The sequence below is a fragment of the Zeus faber genome (genome assembly GCF_960531495.2).
Source record: "Zeus faber genome assembly, chromosome: 6".
Classification (NCBI taxonomy): Eukaryota; Metazoa; Chordata; class Actinopteri; order Zeiformes; family Zeidae; genus Zeus; species Zeus faber.
Genome location: NC_137201.1, coordinates 32662806 through 32681992, shown reverse-complemented (window position 1 = coordinate 32681992; position 19187 = coordinate 32662806). Strand labels below are relative to the sequence as shown.

Here is a 19187-nt window from a genome sequence, read left to right as displayed (position 1 = left end):
GAGGAGAGAGGAAAAGGAGGAGGAGAGTGGGGAGGGAGGAGAAGGAGGGTGGATAAGGGGGGATGGGAAGGAGGAGGGGGAGGAGGAGGGGGGAGGAGACGGAAGGTGAGGAGGAGGACGAGGAGAAGGGGGAGGAGGTTGAGGAGGGAGGAGGAGGAAGGAGGATGAAGGGGAGGGTGAGGAGGGTGAGCGGAGGGGAGGAGGATTAGGGGGAGGAGGGAGGAGGGGAGAGGAGGATGAGAAGGGGCGGGTGAGGGGAGGGGGAGGAGCAGGGGGAGGAGCAGGGGGAGGAGGGGCAGACAGACTGACCGTGGCCGGCTGTGGAGCTCCCCGCCCGGGCAGCAGTTCCAGCACCGTGGACGGAGAGGATCCGGGGGCTTGTCGGGGCTTCATCCGACCACAACACAGGGAGTGAACCGGGCCCTGGCGGCGGATCCCCTGCGACTTCTATCGGTTATTCAGCGTCCACCCGACACAGACCGGGGCCGTGGTAAAATGTCTATATTGCCGTTCACTCCGCCGATCGTGAAGCGGCTCCTGGGCTGGAAGAAGGGCGAGCAGAGTGGCCAGGACGAGAAGTGGTGCGAGAAGGCGGTCAAGAGTCTGGTGAAGAAGCTGAAGAAAACCGGGCAGTTGGAGGAGCTGGAGAAGGCCATCACCACCCAGAGCGGGTCCACCAAGTGCATCACCATCCCCAGGTAAACACGGCGTGATAGCCACGCTAACGAGCCCAGCGCTAAGTAACGCGCGACCGGGCTCAGATTAGCAAGCCCGTGCCGGTGAGCCGGTGGGAGCCTGGGGCTTATGCGCGGTTGCGTCGCGTCGGTACCGCTTGACCATGTTGCCGCGGCCTGACGTCTGCATCCCCCGCGGGAGGTGGACGAGAGGCTCGGGGCTCGTTTGTTGTGTTCGTGGCTAATGCTAAAGGCTAGCAGCGCAGGCCGTGTTTACCCTGCAATTAGTGCGACGTTCGAGTCGTCTGGGAAGTACGGAATTAAGGCGCCGCTCGTAACAACAGCTTGCGTGCGTTTACACTGTCCGACCTCAGCTGAACCCGTTCTACAGCACGAAGCAGCTTTGCCTCTGTGTCAGAAGTGGTGTCATTACCAGTAACAAGCAAGGTTAATGACCTTTTTGTAGAAATAATTATGAAATACATTATCATGACTAAATATGGATATAAATGAAATCAGTGAGATGTATGCAGACCAGTATATACATGGAACGCATACACGAGTTTCTCTATATTTATATGTTACAGCCTTTGAATTGTATTACATCCATGTATAATTTAGTTCAAAGGTCTGTAGACTGTTACAAGCTTTTTTTGAGGAAATCGGGGTGCGAGGCAAAACGTGTTTACAAGTAGAATTTACAACGATTTCAAAGTTTTAAGTACGTGGTTTCCGACTCTCCCTCCGGACATGAAAGCAGCATAATGCTCCGGCAAACCAGCGTTAGCGCGTCGGTGCTGCTCACTCGACTCCATCACATCTCCCACGTTATTACTACATGTTTATAGCCCCGAGACGCCTCAAATGTGAGGACTAAGTTATGGTAACTAATGGTGATTTTCACATGACGTGGCTGCACGTCGGCGCCTGCGGTCCCCCTGTTTAAAGCCTGTTATGTCAGAGGCTCAGCGGACCATCTCCTGCTAATTGTATGGAAGTGTTTTTTTTTTTTTTCTCCTGGTTTCAGTTTGTGTTTTTGTTTTGTTGTTGTCAAATGGGCCCCACAACCTCTCTCTAACGCGCGGGCCCACTCGCACACACGTTTTCCCCCTCACACCGCGGTGTAAAGTCGGGTTAGATTTCCTTAGAGGCCTGACTAATTCAACAACAACTTGTACAACTTAGAAAATGCCAAACCACCTTCATATCAATTGACAAAAAAAAAGCTTAAAATCAACCAATACAGTTCTAGATCGTCCTCTAAGATGCGCACTGCTTCTGCATAGTCAGATGGTTGTTGGTACTAAAGCCCAACAAAGAACAATAATAATCAATGTCTTTTTTTTTGTTTATTATACTTATACACATCGGCTGCATAGCTGCGATCCCGGTGTGGTCATAAAAGTCAAATAATAGGCGATATATGGGCCAAACCGATGTATCGGTCGAGCTCTAGTTGGTACTTTAAGGTATTTCTGAAATGAATGTCATCACATTGTATTGCTTTATTGCAGGATCTTTATTACCTTCAAAGTCATTCAAAGGGCCCATTCTGTATTAGTACATGGGCCACATTTGACCCCCGGACCGCTAGTTGAGTAGGCTGGATGTAAACTATTCCTGCAAGCATTGACCAGAAGCAAAGCTGCATGGCTGCGTCTGAGCTCTGACTCACAGACGGTGTTTAGACTAGGGGCTTGTATCTGGGGAAAGCTGAAGGGAAGGATTTCTGTGGGATTCCCCAGACAGGAAATGTCTTTAACAAACCCAAAAGCCCTGTCCTGAATATTGCTGTTTCAGCTGCTTTACATCTGTTTGCCCTGGGTCTGGTTGCCTGATCAAAACGCTGTGTGATGCATCGCCTGCTTCGCTGGTCGTGTTGGCGCCGCTCTTCGCAGCCCTGTCCCAGCTTTAATGTGCAGGTTTCTCTCCCTAATTTGAGTTGCGTGAGCGCAGGGCCAGACCCACGTCTCCAGTAAGCCCTGAATCTTTCAGCGGCAGTGGAAGCCCATCCACTGGGCCACTGAGCTTCAGCTTTGTGGTGGAGTATTTCAGCTGTAGGCATACACTCTGACATTTCCTAGATGTAGCTGTTTACTGTGTCTTGTAAGCTAATGTTATTGGGACAGAAATGGTTGTTAAGGTTCTAGGTTACCAACGGTTTAGTTTAGGTGTTGTTACAGTATTTATCCGCAGGAAACCACAACCTTCTTGAACCTACGTGTCAAACGGGGCTAAATTAAGCCCCGGCCTGCACGCCCTGCCGCCTGCGTTCCCTGCGTGTGCTCGCGGTTTTCACCACTTCCTGAATGCGTGTGCGTGTGTGTGTGTTAAGTGCATTCACACCTCTGAGATGAATAAAAATGATTCTTCTTCTTTCTTCTTCTACTATCTGACCTGAATACGGCCCGAACATATTCCCGCTAACAGAACAGATTATTTGATCATATTCTGCCAAACGCTGGCATGTAAACACCTGTCAATCTTGTTGCTTCGAGCAGTGTCGTTCTGCGCCAAAGGTCAGAGATTCACACCCACGTGCATTTGACCTGGAAACAGCCGATTCACCGGCCGAGCGTGTTTCCATGGCGACCGGTAGCAGCGGCCGCGCTGTTGGAGTGATGACGAAACGCCGTCCGTGCTCACCCGAATGAAAGCGCTGAATATTTCAAGAATGCTTCCCGACTGTTGCTGGTGTTCCAGGTCCCTGGACGGGCGTCTGCAGGTCTCCCACAGGAAAGGTCTCCCTCACGTCATCTATTGCCGCTTGTGGCGCTGGCCCGACCTGCAGTCGCACCACGAGCTGCGGGCCGTCGACCTGTGCGAGTTCGCCTTCCACACCAAGAAGGATGAAGTGTGCGTGAACCCCTACCACTACCAGAGAGTAGAGACGCCGAGTAAGACCGGCCGCTGCCCCGCGCACGTCAACACCAGAACTTCACTCAAATCCTTTTACCGCATTGATGATCCAGATCAACCGGTAACCACTTCTCTGTTTGTCCAGTTTTGCCTCCAGTCCTCGTACCGCGGCACACGGATATTCCCACGGAGTTCCCACCGCTGGACGACTACAGCCACTCCATCCCGGAGAACACAAACTTTCCAGCCGGCATCGAGCCCCAGAGTAACTACATCCCAGGTGAGGAGGCGCAAAACCCGCTGCTCATTTTGAACAGCGGGGCCGTACCACAGGGAAATAACTTTGCATTAGCACCATAACGCCTGAGAGGCTGTTCTGTGCTGGGGTTGAGGGTTTTTTTGATGGCGTGCAGGAAGGAAGAATCATGACAAGCATGACCTCAGCAGGCTCAAACGTCTTACACAGCCGTTACCAAACCATATGTACTGTTAACAAAGAAGAGCATTTTATATAAAGGTACTTAAATAAACAACATTGTAATGCATAATCACTAATGTAGTGTGTGTGGGTGTGGGTGTGTGGGTGGGTGGGGGTGTGTGTGTGTGTGTGTGTGTGTGCAGAGACTCCTCCGCCTGGCTACCTGAGTGAGGATGGAGAGACCAGTGACCACCAGCTCAACCACAGCATGGACACAGGTGAGACACACAGAAACATGGCTGCTCCCTCCACCCAGTTTATTGATATTTCAACTTGCATTTTTCCTGACCCGGTCCACTGTCCGCTTCACTTCAAGGTTCGCCCAGCCTGTCGCCCAATCCCGTCTCACCAGCAAACAGTAATCTAGGTAAGCAGGAAGAGGGGGGAGGGGTCATTTTACTTGGAAAGTCTGTGTTATTGATTATGTGTACATTAGCTGTGTGTTATTGATTATGTGCATTAGCATTATATATGGATGTATTGTTAGATGATGCTCCCAGGTGTGTGTGTGTGTGTGTGTGTGTGTGTGTGTGTGTGTGTGTGTGCGTGTGCGTGTGCGTGTGCGCGTGTGCGTGTGTGTGTGTGGTTCTCTTTCCGCATCGAGATGTGTTGTCTTTTAACTCGCTAAAACTTTTCGGCTCCAGACAAAAAAAATACTGAATTTGAAAAACGTGTTTTTGTCTTGCTGCCAATTTTCTCCAAAAAAAAAAAAAAACGCAACTGCAACGTTGAGCTGTGAGGGATCTGCAGGTTGTTGCAAAATTTTTTCGTTGGAATCTTCAAATTCTTCTTTTTATTTGCACATTTCACTGTTGAGGTGAGTGACTGGCTTCATAATGACGGCCAAACACTCGCAAGGCAACGGGCAATCGAGGCACGAATGGAGAACCTCCTCTTATCTGTGTCCAACCTCTCATGTCCTCCCCTCCCTCCTCATGTCCTCCCATCCCTCCTCATGTCCTCCCCTCCCTCCTCATGTCCTCTCTAAAGCCTCTTTCCCACTTGCATTGAAAGCTGTCAATCATCTGGCAGTTTTGCCAATATTGGCGTCATGTGGGAAAAGGAGCCGGTGGAAAAGTTGTGGACGTTCCTTAGAAGTCGTTCCCTAAATCTCCCCACTCCCAAAGAAGCATCATTTTACAGGAAAATGCCGGCGCGGCTGTGAATGGAGGTGTGTGGGAATGGAGGCATCAGATTTCCGTAAAGTAGCGGTGGAGCCAAATTCAATATATTTATGGTTAAAAACATTTATTTCATACAAATATTTAAAGCAGAAACATTCGCAAAATAACAAGTCCGAACGGTGTAGCTCGGCCGCAAAGACGCGAAACTGAAACACGTCCAGTCTGTACGGAGACAGGTCGTTTTATTCTTACATTTTATCCTTTCCTTCTTAAAAATGCCTCTCAGACCCTGGACATGTCTTCTACAGTGAGGGGTGCGGTGCGGGGGCAGCACCACAGCACGGAGAGGGAGCGAGCGGACGGGGAGGGGGAGAACGGATGGAGAACATTCCTTCTCCGGAGGCAGAGAGTGGAGGACAGGTCGAAAATGACCACACTGATGAAATAACCTTGGGTGAGGGTTGTTGTGTCCGGGGACGGGGGCTCGGGGACCTTATTGCAGCGGAGGGTACCGAGTCCGACGGGGAGCGAAACGCTCGTCTAAAAGCAAAAGTGATTCTGTTGCCTCGCAGGGTGTCAGACACCTCTCGCACGAGCATTACGTACTGCGTCTGTAGCAGTCATCTATGTGGGAGCGGACGCCGAACGGAACCTTCCCGTAAAGGAGGCGAATGTGGGAATGACTACCTACTGGCTGTGCTGGATATTTTTTATCCAGTAATGTTACAGGTTCCATGTGGGAAAGGGGCTTCACAGCCAGCTCCTGGTATCTTCACACACGTGTCCGGTCTCTCCCTGTCATCTCTAAAAATAACTCCTGTGATTGGATCATCCTCCACTGCATGAATGGATTTTAATCTGCGGGATTACATCTAAAATGTTCTTTACATAAATCCATTTTACGAGCTCTACTCAATTCAGGTTAATTTTGGCTGAAACGCACAAGACACAGAAGAGTGAGATTGAGCTTGATATGCGGGGGACGAGCCTCCGGGCAGTAATGGGGGAAGTCTGTCACGTAGCCGGCTGTAGTTTAGCAGAAAGGTCCACTACAGACAGCTCAGTGTCATGTAATAATGACATTATCCTGCTTCCTTGTAATGTATCTGCTTGGAAAGTCACCGAGGGGTCGTTAGGGGCAGAGGAAGGCATGTTGCATGTCTCCACCAGACGCACCTCGCCGGAGCCATGCAGGTTGTGGGGCAGAGCCGGAGACGAAGGTTCAAGGCCGAGGCTCATCGGCGCGGACCCTCCTCACGCTCACTCCGTCCTTTGAGGACTTTTCACAATTCATGGATCCTCCCGCTACAAAACATCCTCAGTTCAGCTGAACGGATGCAAAGCTTCTATTCATTTCAGTCACCTCTCAGAAACTCTTTTCTTTTCATTTCTTTTTTTCTTTCTTCTTCCCATCTGTGCACAAGCGGAGGCTGTCGAGGTCCTTCGTGATTCTGGGGAAAGGAGCATGAATAATACACAATGGCATTGGACTCAGACTTAACTAGGACTAATTTAGCTCCCGGACAATTGAGTCGATGTTTCGAAGCCACAGCAGATCAATGCGACAACAAACGGAAGCATCAGTTTACAGAGGAATTATCCGTGCAGGGATGTAACTAAGTTTCACCGGATGGTGAATGAGGTTAGCAGCAACGTCAACAAGATAAAGCTTTGTGCTTTGATCATTTTCCACAGCCGCTGATCCGGAAATGCAAAAGGCAGTCTGGCAAGAATTCTACCAGTCGTGACTTAAGGCAGCAGCAGATGATCGTGAAGATAGTGTTTTCAGTTTGCATGTGGAGGTCTGTGCAAGCCCCCAAAGAGAACTGTTCACCAGTTCACGAACAGTTTACAGAACCCCGCCCCCCGGTGTGGAGTTGCTCCAAATATCACATGGTTGGTCGCTTCACCGTTGATCAGCGAGGGGGTCAGAGTTCATCTTCCTGTTCCGCTTCATTCCCTCGCTCTCCACGTTGACCGCGCAGCATCGCGCTGATTGTCCTTTGTCGTCTTTGTCGGTGGTACAACTGTCTCCAGGCTGCGCTGGTCGTCAACACTGTCCACGGTGCCTCCGTTGGTGCTTGGAGCATTTCTTCTCAAGCCATGCCTTGAAAGTCACCGTCAAAAGACCACAGAGTACTTGATTAAGTAGAGAATACTGGATTGCCAAGCACTCATTGGTGACTTAACGTGTTTTCGATCCGATGAGTGTACTTCCCGCGCCCATCGCTGTCTTTTTTTTTTTTCCCCCTGTCTCGCCCCGCTCAGACCTTCAGCCTGTGACGTACTGCGAGTCGGCCTTCTGGTGCTCCATCTCCTACTACGAGCTGAATCAGAGGGTCGGAGAGACCTTCCACGCCTCGCAGCCGTCCCTCACCGTGGACGGCTTCACGGACCCCTCCAACTCCGAGCGCTTCTGCCTGGGCTTGCTGTCCAACGTCAACCGCAACTCGGCCGTGGAGCTCACACGGAGGCACATAGGTGACGTTCGATTCTGGATGGACCCCGACGCTCTTCACTGCACTCGCATCCCGTACCTGTATGTAACGGTGCGCTGGGCTTCACCCCTCCTCTCTGCAGGGCGCGGCGTGAGGTTGTACTACATCGGCGGGGAGGTGTTTGCCGAGTGTCTCAGCGACAGCGCCATCTTTGTCCAGAGTCCAAACTGCAACCAGCGCTACGGCTGGCATCCCGCCACAGTGTGCAAAATCCCTCCAGGTCAGCGGCCGAGGGTCCGGCCGGATGGGGACGCAGCAGAGGGCGGTGTTTGATTTGCGGCGAGGCCGCGGCGCGGGGTCTCAACTTGTGTGTGTTTTCTCAGGCTGCAACCTGAAGATTTTCAACAACCAGGAGTTTGCCGCCCTGCTGGCCCAGTCGGTGAACCAGGGCTTCGAGGCCGTTTACCAGCTGACGAGGATGTGCACCATTCGCATGAGCTTCGTCAAGGGCTGGGGAGCAGAGTACAGGTAGGACAGGACATCACACAGCGCGGGAACACACACAGCGAGGCGGGCTTCTCTTTCTCAAGCAGCCTGGTTGGGAAGGGGCCTCACTCCATGTGCCTCATCTCAGCCAAATCGGCCTGTTTGCACCTGTCATTCTCACACGGGGTCTCATGCACATGAAACACATCTTCAGTGGTATTTATATGTTCCAACAGTCATGACTTATAATAGCCCAAAAGCAGCTCGATTAGACCCACCTGGAAGAGGCCTGGACAACAAGATGACATATTTACCCCTGCCAGACCAAGCAGTTCATGTAGAAAGCTTAGAGGATCAGGGCGGAAAAGTATCATCTTTCAGTATTGAGTTTTATGTTTCGGGGCAGAGTTTACGTTAGAACCAACTGGTCCCTGTCCACGTGTCCTGGGAGATTTTAATTTTTCGGACAAATGGGAGAGATTCCTGTCAAATATTATTATTAATGAATACAATTTTGATCAAATCCAAAAACTTAAAAAAAAGTTATAAATATGGCGAGTAGATCTAAATAAATAATAAGGTTTGTGATGTTGTCCGTCTTCGTTGTATTTTACACAATTAATATTCTGTCTTCTTTGGGTCAGAACTTAAATATCCAAAAAAAAAAACACCAAACAATGGAAGTATGTGTCCCTGTTGTCACATTACATCATCTTTCTGCTTCTACTCCGGTGTGTGTGTGTGTGTGTGTGTGTGTGTGTGTGTGTGTGTGTGTGTGTGTGTGTGTGTGTGTGTGTGTGTGTGTGTGTGTGTGTGTGTGTGTGTGTGTGTGTGTGTGTGTGTGTGTGTGTGTGTGTGCGTGCGTGTGTTTACAAGCGCAAACTGTCAATGAGGAAGGGGGAGGGGCTTATTTCCATATCGACAAACGTGATTGGTCGGAGGTGAAAGGTCAGCTTTAGATCACACAAACTGATTGGCTTCCCGTTGCAACTTGCCCAACGGGGAAATGAACAGGTCTGCGGAACTATACGTTTTTAGATTGAAACGATAGTCTATTTTATTTAGACATTGAGGGAAAAAAAATAAGGCGATGATTATCGTTATCACCCATCACTAACTCAAATTGTGCTCGGACATAATGACCTGAGAGATTTAAATATGTCGGACTTGAACAGATTTTCCAATTTAAAAAACAAACAAACAGCAATTACCGGATAACTCTGGTTTCGGACCTTTGTATTTTCATAGATAGTGATTCACGTGATATTCTACTGTAACGAGGAGGTTCTATTGATTTTTTTTATTTTATTATTTTAACTGTCGAGGTTTTATTGTAAAAATGAGGTTTCACCACAATAATGAGGTTCTATTGTCATGATGAGGACATGCTTTAACAATGTAGTGATGAGCAAAAACAATGAGGTTTTTTGGTTTTTTTAACGATGAACCTCAAGTCTGAAACCTTCTGGAATCCCACTTCTTGGTTTTTACCGCCTCCAAGACAAACACGGTGTGGATGATGAGGTCAGCATCGCACGGAGTAATCCTCACACCTTCCTGTGGAGCTGCATGTGGAGCCACTTCCAGCGCTGGTTCCACATCCTCCCACTCTGCCGTTCCCACGCCTACTCCCACTCTCATTACTCTCCTGCTCAGCACCGGGTCCACGGCTCTCCCATCCTGTTTAGTTACTTCCACTGACTCACAGAGAAACCAGTTGAAACGTCGACTGAGATACTCCATTCCAAACCGAGCCTCCTGCCTTTATCTGTTGTCCAAGCGTTGATGATAAACTGAGGAGAGGAACGGGGGAAGTGTAACGGATCGTTCGCCAGCAGATGTGCAGGGGAAAGCTGAGTAACATATTAAGAATGTCGGAGGTGAAGTCAGCGAGTCTGCACTCCAAACTGTCATTGGTCTGACTTCCGCTACGGAAATGCCGACCGGGAGTTTAGACTCTCCGCACTAATTCTAAAGCTTCCAGTTCAAGGAAAAGGCACATTATGTCATCAAGCCAATAGTTGCACATTAAACTGCCTTCTCAATGGACAAATAACTTTAAACTCAATTCCCCGATAGTATTATAGTGAACAGGTTTGTGGGGTTGTTTGTAATCCAATGATGACTTCCACTTCTGCTCCTTATGAGGGAACCTTAGATTGAGGTTTTTTTAACTTTCAGGTGGCCTTGCTACACACGTTCAGACACTTTCAAGCATCATCCTTATGCATTATATTAAGGCCATAAGATCATGTAATTGCTACTTTCATTATTTTTTTACTATTTTATCACTATTTTTAATTGTGTATTTACCTCTGCACCTATTTTCTTGGCCAACTGGCACAGCAGTGTCTCCCAGAATAAATCCAGTTTTGTCTTCACTTGTCATCCCCAGGCGTCAGACGGTGACCAGCACCCCCTGCTGGATTGAGCTGCACCTCAACGGGCCTCTGCAGTGGCTGGACAAGGTGCTGACTCAGATGGGTTCCCCGAGCATCCGCTGCTCCAGCGTGTCCTAGGAGCAGGACCTCACTGAGCTGCCGCCGCCGCCACCGCCACCACCACCACCACCACCACACACAACCCACACGGGAGGAGAATAAAATAAGTAAAAGGTTATTCCTCGGAGGAAAAAAGGTCAATTACATCCCTCACCAGGTTCCAACAGCCCACCTCACACACTGTAAAGCACTTTGTCAGAGTAGCCAGTGATGTTTCCATCGGATAGTTTCCTAATTTTCTATGTTGTCTTGTGCCCAACAGTCCGCCGCAGCATGTTAGCAGTAGGTTTTTAAAAAGTATTTAATTCACTGTAAACTTATTCATCGTGCATCCACACAGTATCAGGAACATGTTGACGCAACATAACGGACATTGAAATTACTTTTTAATTTTTGCGTTTTGTTTTATCATGTCAGCGCTTGTACGCTTCAAGGCTATTTCATCTAAATTATATTAGTGTTAGGCTTTTTAATGGCCCCTATTATTATTTTTGTAATCATGAATTGGAAGTCTTATTTATCAGTGTAGCTTTAGTTTGAAAAAATGATACGATTTTGAGTAATTGTTAAATAAAATATATACAAGGTACAAAGTACTTTGGCCTCAATTGAATTATGATTATTCCTTCAATTGGCACTAGCTATTTTTGAACAGGAAAATATACTTAAGCTTGTGTTTCCTCAGAAAACCCCTTAAATGAAAAGTATTTTGCTCAGTGAAAGAGACATTTTGTAATTTATTTTTACATAGTGTCCTGCATGAGGAATATATTTTTATTACCCCCCCCCCCCCCCCCTATGATCATTGTACATAAATATTTATACCTTGTGATGATTTGAGGTCTTTTGTGATCCCATTTATTCAAACGGCAGAGCGGACTTCCTGCTGACGTGTGTGTATATGTCATGAGGAGAAAGCTCGGCAGAGAGAAGAGCTGCACGCTGCGTCTGGAACGGCAGACTGCTGCTGTTTATGTCCTAAACCATAGTAAGCATGACATACTGTAGTATGTGAATAGTACAAGGCATCATACCACGTCCGGTGTAATATCCTCGTATGCAAACACTGCACACCAGGGTGGGACAGCGGTAATAGTTTCTATGCAGCGTCGTCATGACAACGTGCTGAAAGGAAGTTGAGCGCCATTAATACGATGTAATGTGTGTGAAAAAACACGGTTGGTTTAACGAAAGCACGTTGGACACGCAGTAGCCATTCCAGACTAAGCCATCTCATCTCTTTGGAAAAACAAGTGACTTAATGATGTTCAGAGCAAAATTGAGGGTTTCTGAATCATGCAAATACCGCACCAGCTGTTACAGGAACCAAATATTTTCCATTATAGGAACATATTGTGAACAGTGTCGGTGTGAAGTTTCTGTTATGGTTTCTGCATCTGATACTCCTGTGGTAGAGCACGCACCAGCAGTGACCTTCAAGGTGGCACTTCCCTACAGAGCACTTAGTTATCGAGGAAATAGGAAAAAAAAAATAAAAGTTTTGAACCTGAAAAACAGTATGTTCCGCTACGCCACATGGGTAGAAGACGGCTACAACTTGGTGTAAAGCTCAGTTTAAAAGCATCAGTGGTGATACTTGTGTTGCTTCTCCAGTTCTCCACATCACTCAACCCTGTTCCAGTATAAAGCATGTGTAAAATGCTTGGTGTACGTTAAATCACTATCCTAATAATCTGCACTTATAGCCTCAACTCTGGTGTCATGTGACCTGTTCCAAACAGTTACACGGTGCTAAACTCAAACCCTGTGTATACGTTTTAAGTAGTTTCTAGATCTATATCGGTAGCCATATTCCTTTGTACTCTCACAGCGTTAGTTCTGTTTCATGTTTTTTCCATGTTTGTCAACTTTGTTTTGAAATGACCATCGTTATGTGAGAATTTAATAAAAATGGAAGTGAAAATGGAGGTTCTCATTTACTGCCATAACTAGAACAGGAAGAGGCCACATGCTCAATTGCTCTTCCAGTTTTGCTTGATCTAATGTTTTTCCAATACATGTCATGTTTTTCCATGTACATGTATGTTTGTTTGTTTTTCCATGTACATGTATGTTTCTGTGTTTGTTTTTCCATGTACATGTCGTCTGATGTTTCCATGTGTTTGTTTTTTCATGTACATGTTTGTTCCATGTTCATCTTTTTCCATGTACAGGTAGTTTGTTTATGTTTATTTGTCGCACCCGTGGTGATTCTTCTTTATAGACCACAACATAGTGAGACGGTTTTCCATAGAGGGGGGGCTGGTGGTGGTTCTGTGCTCTGCTCGCCCCACAGCTCGCACACAGGACAGAGTTATTGTAGCAGTTGTTGACGATTTAAGAATGAATAAAGCGCTGCATTGCAGGTTGAGAGGTTGAACTCCACTTGCAGACTAACTCTGTCCCAGATGCAATGGCACAAATACTCTGTTGTACGTCCAGCATGCTGACAGCACAGCTAAAAATAATGAAGTGAAACAGTTTATCAGTTCTATTTCCTGTACTGTGAATCCATAATCTGTCATGATTCTCCACGCATTACATATACACAAATAATGCTAAATAAAAATAATTAGTCTTTAATCATTTGGATTAAATCAACCGAATGTGCACGTAACACCTTACAAATAACCACCGCTGGAAGGCACATGCCACTTTGAAATAAATGTGACAATTGTACCTAAACACATAGAATCAATATTAAGGTTTGAAAATAAACCAGTCGTGTTTCTTCCGTTTGTCGTTCCATGCGTTTCAAGTCTGGTAACTCACCGCCAATAGAAACGGTTCATCCAGGAGCTGACATGCAGCAGGAACAGTCCACAACCGACACTAAACTGCACATTACTTTCTTCCAAAAGGCTTTTTGTCCACACACCTGCCTTGCATAATCAATTTCATGTAGAGAAAAGCTCTTTAATATTACTATCCTACACAGCGCTGTATTGCAGTCTGAGTGTCCGTGCTGCTTTTGGCTCACGGGGTTCTGGACCTCAACAGGCCCTGGGGAAGGAGGAAGGAACCGGGGAAACGGGCAAATCGATCACCAGTTGGTTTTGTTTAGCTTTCCTCCCCCGATGATAAACCGTCTATCTCGTCCTCGTCTCCGCCGATGGCCATCCAAAACGCTTTGGCAACCTGGGAAGCAGATTCAGGTCCCTGTCAAACATCCTGGCATGGAATTCAATCTTAAAATACGCAAAGAGAGAATTTTAGTTTACCGACACATCACAGTTCATCATATGACTGCTCTAAAGTTCATTTAAGGTAAGCAACATTTTAATCCGTTACATGAGCAGATTGTACATAGACCGACTTGACTGCGCGGATGAAAATGTTTATTTTTGGCCAAACTTTATTCTCAGCAGCATTATGCAACAATTGTTTGCATTGTAGAAAGACGCTACACAAATCCATATAAAATAAAAATAAAAGCACAAATCAAACCACAAACATTTTTAGTTGATAATCACATTCAAAACTGAAGGAAATAACCAAGCGTTATAGACACTATAAACCCCCTTTACTTGTCGTCAAGGGGAATGCTCTTACCTTCTCTGCGTGGACCTTCCTCTGCTCGTGAGGTAATGATGAGGCTTTGTCTGAAAGTCAAAAACAGCATTTTTACTTTTGCACAAGCACTAAACAGTCAGGTGGCAAATACTGTAAATATCTTTTCATCCCATGCTGTGCTGTGTGCTGCACTGATGCTGATGCTGTGTTTTTGTTCATCAGCCGTTCACCTTTCATCTCTTTTAGCTTTGTGAAGAGGCGCTCAAAGTTGTCCACGTCTGCGTCTCCTGCGGTCAGGTTGGCGAGCTCCTGGATGTCCAGGTCGGTCATCGGGTCTTTGAGAACAAAAAGCAGCGCTTACACCTGCAGCCGTCACACGACGAAAGGTTTTATTTGTTGTTGGAGGTTCATTAAGACTTGTGTTTCACTCACCAACCGCGTCAGCCGGAGGGTGTGAGCCGCCGTCCGTCTCTGTAGCTTCAGCCTCCTCGCTGTCATTTGCTCCCTCTGCTGGCGAACTGGAAGACTGTCGTTGAATAGAGAGACATTTTAGAATGCCCCTAAACTCATTTTCAGTGATGTAATAAGTCATTTAATCAGTGGCCGACAAAACGTCTAAAGGATCAAATGATAGAAAAAAAAAAACCCATCATAAACTGTTACTGACTGTCGGGTCTTGGGCGCTGCGGATGTTGTTGTGTCTGGAAGCCACCAGGCTGCTCATCAGGCCAAAACCCTGGTTGTGCTCTAAGAAACAGAGAAAAAAGCCTCATGTTGTCATTACAAAGCACCGAGTAAAAAAAAAAAAAAAAAAAGTGCTACAACCGTCTGTGCTACTCATTGTTTTCACTGCAGGGAGCTGTGATAAAGAGGACCTATTATGCTCCTTTTTACACACGTTAATGCAGGTCTCTGAGGTCCCCAAAACATTACCACTCAGATTATGCATCATAACATACCTCTATACACATCCTGTTCCAAAAAGTGCTGTTTTTTTGTGGGAGGGGCCACCCTCCTGAGGCCCCTAGTACTGTGAGCCAATGGTGTTTGAGCATGGCTTCCAGGTTCCGCTGTATTTACTCCGTAACTTTCACTGATTTCACCTCATTGGTCCACCAAAATCTGTTTGTGAAATAATTTGAGGCGAGACATAAGCAATCCAGCTGCTGACTCTTCACTCATATTAGATCTACAAGGCCTCATTTAAATCTTTGTCCTGACTTTCGTTGCCGACACTGCACCACGATGCACCGGCACTCTGGGGCGGGGATATTTTGTTTCATGTGAACGCGGGAAAATAAAATAAATAAATACATCGACAATAAAAACACACTATTTTTATTGGTTTTGTTTGGAGAAAGGCACAGCGGATCACACTTCAGTCTATCTACAGCAGATTTTTTTTTTTTTTTTTTTTAAAGAAAGAAACTTCCATCATCTGCAGTCTCTTCCCGGACAATTGGTATTAATTCCTCTTTCTTTTTAAAAGATTTGTTTGCTGACTTACTCGGATGGAAAGTGGTTCTAATTAGAACAACTCCCTCGGTAACATCTTATCAGGGCAGCAAAGCCGAACGGCTCGTTTGAGGACATGTTTTCTGAAACAGACAGCTCACAAGAACGTACTGGGTTTGTCTTATTTCACAGTGTGTGTGTTAGTAGCTGCATCAGAGACCCAAATGTATGTGCACAAGCACTGAAAAGTGAGTTTTTCATAATAGGTCCCCTTTAAATAACCGTGTTGGAATCAAAGTCTCACCATCCTTCATCTCCACACTGGACCACACGTTGGCGTTGAGGGCCTGAACGATCCGCTTCACTCCTGTGGACTCTGGAAAGTCGTCTGGCAGGAAAAACAAAGAGAATATGAATGTGGCAGAAAAAACACGTCTCAGGTAGGATATATTTTACACACATGCACTCCCACAGGAAACTGTCTTTATATAAATAAGAACTGAAGTTTACAAGCTCGTCGACTTTATTCATTGAGGAAGATGTTAGTGAAAAGTGTATTCTTGATTGATCAAAAACATGTTTAATGTGACCGTATTATGTAACTACAGTTCAGATTCAATAATTGGGGCTTGAAATTAAAAATTGTGGCTATTTCGATTTTTTTATTTTATTTTTTCCCCCCACACAAGACCATAGAAAACTATTGTATGATTCTTTCATAGAGAATCCACATTGTGTAATTTCTACAATTTTAGGAGTGAAAACCTGTCACTCACCGTCTTCGTCCGGCAGATCTTGAGGGTTGAGTTCCACCAGCTCGAAGGCGTGAGATAAACACCACTGCTGGGCCGCGTGTCTGCCGACCCCTGCAGAACAGTTTGAAACTCAATGGCCGCACAGCTGCTCTGCACACTATCAAGATCGGTTTGTGGTTGTGGTGAAGTGATACTCACCCTCCTCGCTGACTCGGTCACACACCAGAATCAGCACCTCCGGAGTCAGATCCTCCACCACTGATATCCATGGGGACAGTTTCTCCAGACCACCTTTCTGCAGAAAAACAAGACACACGCAAGAGTGATAACGGAGCACAGGCAAAATCCAGTGCAGGGGTATACGTTTTGAACCGTCACCCACCGCTGTGCTGTCAAAATACGCAATGAAAGCCTGCGTGGACTGTGCAATCTCTGAGTTCATCTGGAACGTGCTTGGCACCACACACAGCCCGACATCCGCGGTGTAGTACTTGTTGTTGATGGTCCACGGGTACCACACCACTCTGTCCTCCCTCTTAACTGGCTCTGGTACAGTCTGGGAGCTCAAGATCTCTGGAAGGAAGAAAAAAAACAAGGAGCGGCGAATTTAACGCCAAACAGGAGCTTCATACCATTGGGGCCGGACCCGGGCTGACGCAGCTTCCTCTGTCCGGACAGAGAAGCTGCGTTTCCCCCCTGGATCTCCCATAACACACTGAGCAGCTGTGTTTTATGTCATGTATTAACATGTTAACACGCTCTTGATCGCGGGGCGCATTTGGGAAGCACATGCCGTGTGAATTAAGGTCAAATTCAATCACGAGTCATGAACGACTTGTTGACATTTACAGTAAAACTACTCTGAGTCCACAAGCTAACGTTAGCCTAGCCTGGCGACCGCAGCGGGTCCATTGGCCGCCGTGCCCCGCTTCACCGAACCTACGTTTTATCAGCTCTTCCTCCTTGAAGGCGGCGTCGCAGCTTGTGATTAGCACACACGGAACACTCGCCGCTGCGGTCTCCTCGTCCGACGACATGGCCGCGCTCCCCCGCCGCTGGTCGAAGCTGAAGACGGCTCAAGCAGCTCCAGCGCCACCGACGCCGCCGTCAGCTGCAGTCGCGCTGCGTTCACGTCTTCTGCGAGAGGTGGGAGCCGTGAGCTTCCAGCCACGAAACGCGGCTCCGGTCGCGTTCACCTGAATATTCTTCCTCCGCCCTGGCTGCACCTTGACGCCATCACCGGCAAATATCCTAAAATTTGAAATGGCGCGATAAACAAAACGCGTAACATTTATTTGAGGATGTCGATAAACATGACGCATCAGGTGTAATTCAAATAACCCCAAACCTATGTATAATATCACGTCTATACCAGATTACACATTACAACCAACACGTTACTCATTCGAAACACTTTCTTTACTCTTCAGCTGTTGTTCGTATTCCAGCAGAATGTATTTCGGCGTCGACAGACTTCGCGCAGCTCGCTCAGGACCTGAACGCAGCATCGGCGTGTCGGCGGTCAACTTTCAACTTCGGTCGGACGCGTCACTTCCGGTTCACCGTCTTGAATTGAACGGGGAAGAAAAACAAGAAGAAGTTGACGAAAAGCTGCGGCTGCGACGTGAAGCTTCTTTCTTTAGGGCTCATGTGCAGCTTCTTTTCTTTAGGACTCATGTGCAGCTTCTTTTCTTTAGGACTCATGTGCAGCTTCTTTTCTTTAGGACTCATGTGCAGCTTCTTTTCTTTAGGACTCATGTGCAGCTTCTTTTCTTTAGGACTCATGTGCAGCTTCTTTTCTTTAGGACTCATGTGCAGCTTCTTTTCTTTAGGACTCATGTGAAGCTTCTTTTCTTTAAGACTCGATATAATCATCCGATTGCAACTGTGGCTGAGGAAGTACTTCCTGGACTGATGCTGCGTTCAAGTCACCCTGGAAAAATGGGAACAAGACGTTTCAAATGTTAAGTCGTTCACGTAAGCTGCCGACTTGAATAATACATAGAAAAATAATGGTAAAATAGTTAATTGTTTTTTGTTTGTAGTGAATTAACGTTAAATTTAGCTTATTTTTTTTTTAAATGCATACTATTATGAATTAAATTCGGGTACATGTATTTATTCAAATATTTAAATATGTATATATGCATTAGTTATTTAAATAATATAAAGAAAAGTTGCCTTCTTTCTTCTGCTGTTCTTTGATATATTTTAGTCGAATCTGTAAATTTGTTACAGACATAAATTTTTCAAAAAACACATTTTTCTAGGGAACCTTTACTCTGTGTTAACGGGTTCGTTTAGGTTAAAGCGTGAACAACTTCACGTTCTTTCTTCGGACGAAGCAAACGGTCCGACCTGTAATTCCCACGTGGCTTGAATGCAGCGTCAGCGTTTCATTGCCATGGCAACACGTGGCTCAACAAGGTTTGATCTGTTTCAAAATGTTGACTTTCGTGGCCACCGTAGCGGTGCCGTGCGGTTATTCAGGTGTAAAATGTTGTCTTCGTTGTACTGGGCATGACTGACACTCCCGGAAGCCACGAACAGCTGGGAAAGGCCTCTTCCAGCTAAATGAACATTGAATCCATTTAGAACAAAATAATTAATGTTTTCTCAATAGATTGGATCCAGAAAATGTTATTTTCTGCAGGTAGGATTCTACGGAAGACGATTAGGGCCAGATGTGAAAACGGTATTTGAGTTCGGACTTTAAAGTCTGAGTTCTGGGATTAAATCAAGAATGAGACTTTAATCCCAATATTCAGATTTTAATCTCAGAATTCAAACTTTAAAGTCGGAATTTTGAAGTGAAAGTCAGAACTGAAAAATCAATTTGACAAGTGATCTGAGACAACTGAGGCGCATCCGGGTAGAAGGTGGAGAGAAGCTGGACGTCCAAGC

General features: G+C 46.5%; 2 protein-coding genes across 2 annotated transcripts; one reads left to right on the top strand and one right to left on the bottom strand.

The window, feature by feature from the left end:
- Positions 1–341: 341 nt before the first annotated feature.
- smad3b (SMAD family member 3b) lies at positions 342–12491 on the top strand. The gene is made up of 9 exons (XM_080002579.1): positions 342–698; positions 3378–3571; positions 3679–3813; positions 4155–4229; positions 4328–4378; positions 7404–7616; positions 7716–7853; positions 7957–8101; positions 10455–12491. The coding sequence occupies exons 1-9, from the start codon at positions 496–498 to the stop codon at positions 10576–10578; spliced, it is 1278 nt and encodes a 425-aa protein (XP_079858705.1). The 5' UTR covers positions 342–495; the 3' UTR covers positions 10579–12491.
- Positions 12492–13123: 632 nt separating this feature from the next.
- On the bottom strand, positions 13124–18155 carry aagab (alpha and gamma adaptin binding protein). Its single transcript, XM_080002580.1, has 11 exons — positions 17707–18155; positions 17227–17534; positions 16666–16856; positions 16482–16578; positions 16305–16394; positions 15833–15916; positions 14741–14820; positions 14506–14599; positions 14304–14408; positions 14113–14162; positions 13124–13698 (listed from the first exon to the last, which is right to left on the bottom strand). The coding sequence occupies exons 2-11, from the start codon at positions 17318–17320 to the stop codon at positions 13621–13623; spliced, it is 963 nt and encodes a 320-aa protein (XP_079858706.1). The 5' UTR covers positions 17321–17534; positions 17707–18155; the 3' UTR covers positions 13124–13620.
- Positions 18156–19187: the final 1032 nt, after the last annotated feature.

Coding starts and splice junctions, on each gene's coding strand:
- smad3b (XM_080002579.1), top strand. CDS start 496: ATGTCTATATTGCCGTTCACTCCGCCGATCGTGAAGCGGCTCCTGGGC. Junction 3,572..3,678: donor CCAGAGAGTAGAGACGCCGA/GTAAGACCGGCC, acceptor CTGTTTGTCCAG/TTTTGCCTCCAGTCCTCGTA. Junction 7,617..7,715: donor GCTCACACGGAGGCACATAG/GTGACGTTCGAT, acceptor TCCTCTCTGCAG/GGCGCGGCGTGAGGTTGTAC.
- aagab (XM_080002580.1), bottom strand. CDS start 17,320: ATGTCGTCGGACGAGGAGACCGCAGCGGCGAGTGTTCCGTGTGTGCTA. Junction 14,409..14,505: donor CCCTCCGGCTGACGCGGTTG/GTGAGTGAAACA, acceptor TTGTTCTCAAAG/ACCCGATGACCGACCTGGAC. Junction 14,163..14,303: donor AAAGCTAAAAGAGATGAAAG/GTGAACGGCTGA, acceptor TTTGACTTTCAG/ACAAAGCCTCATCATTACCT.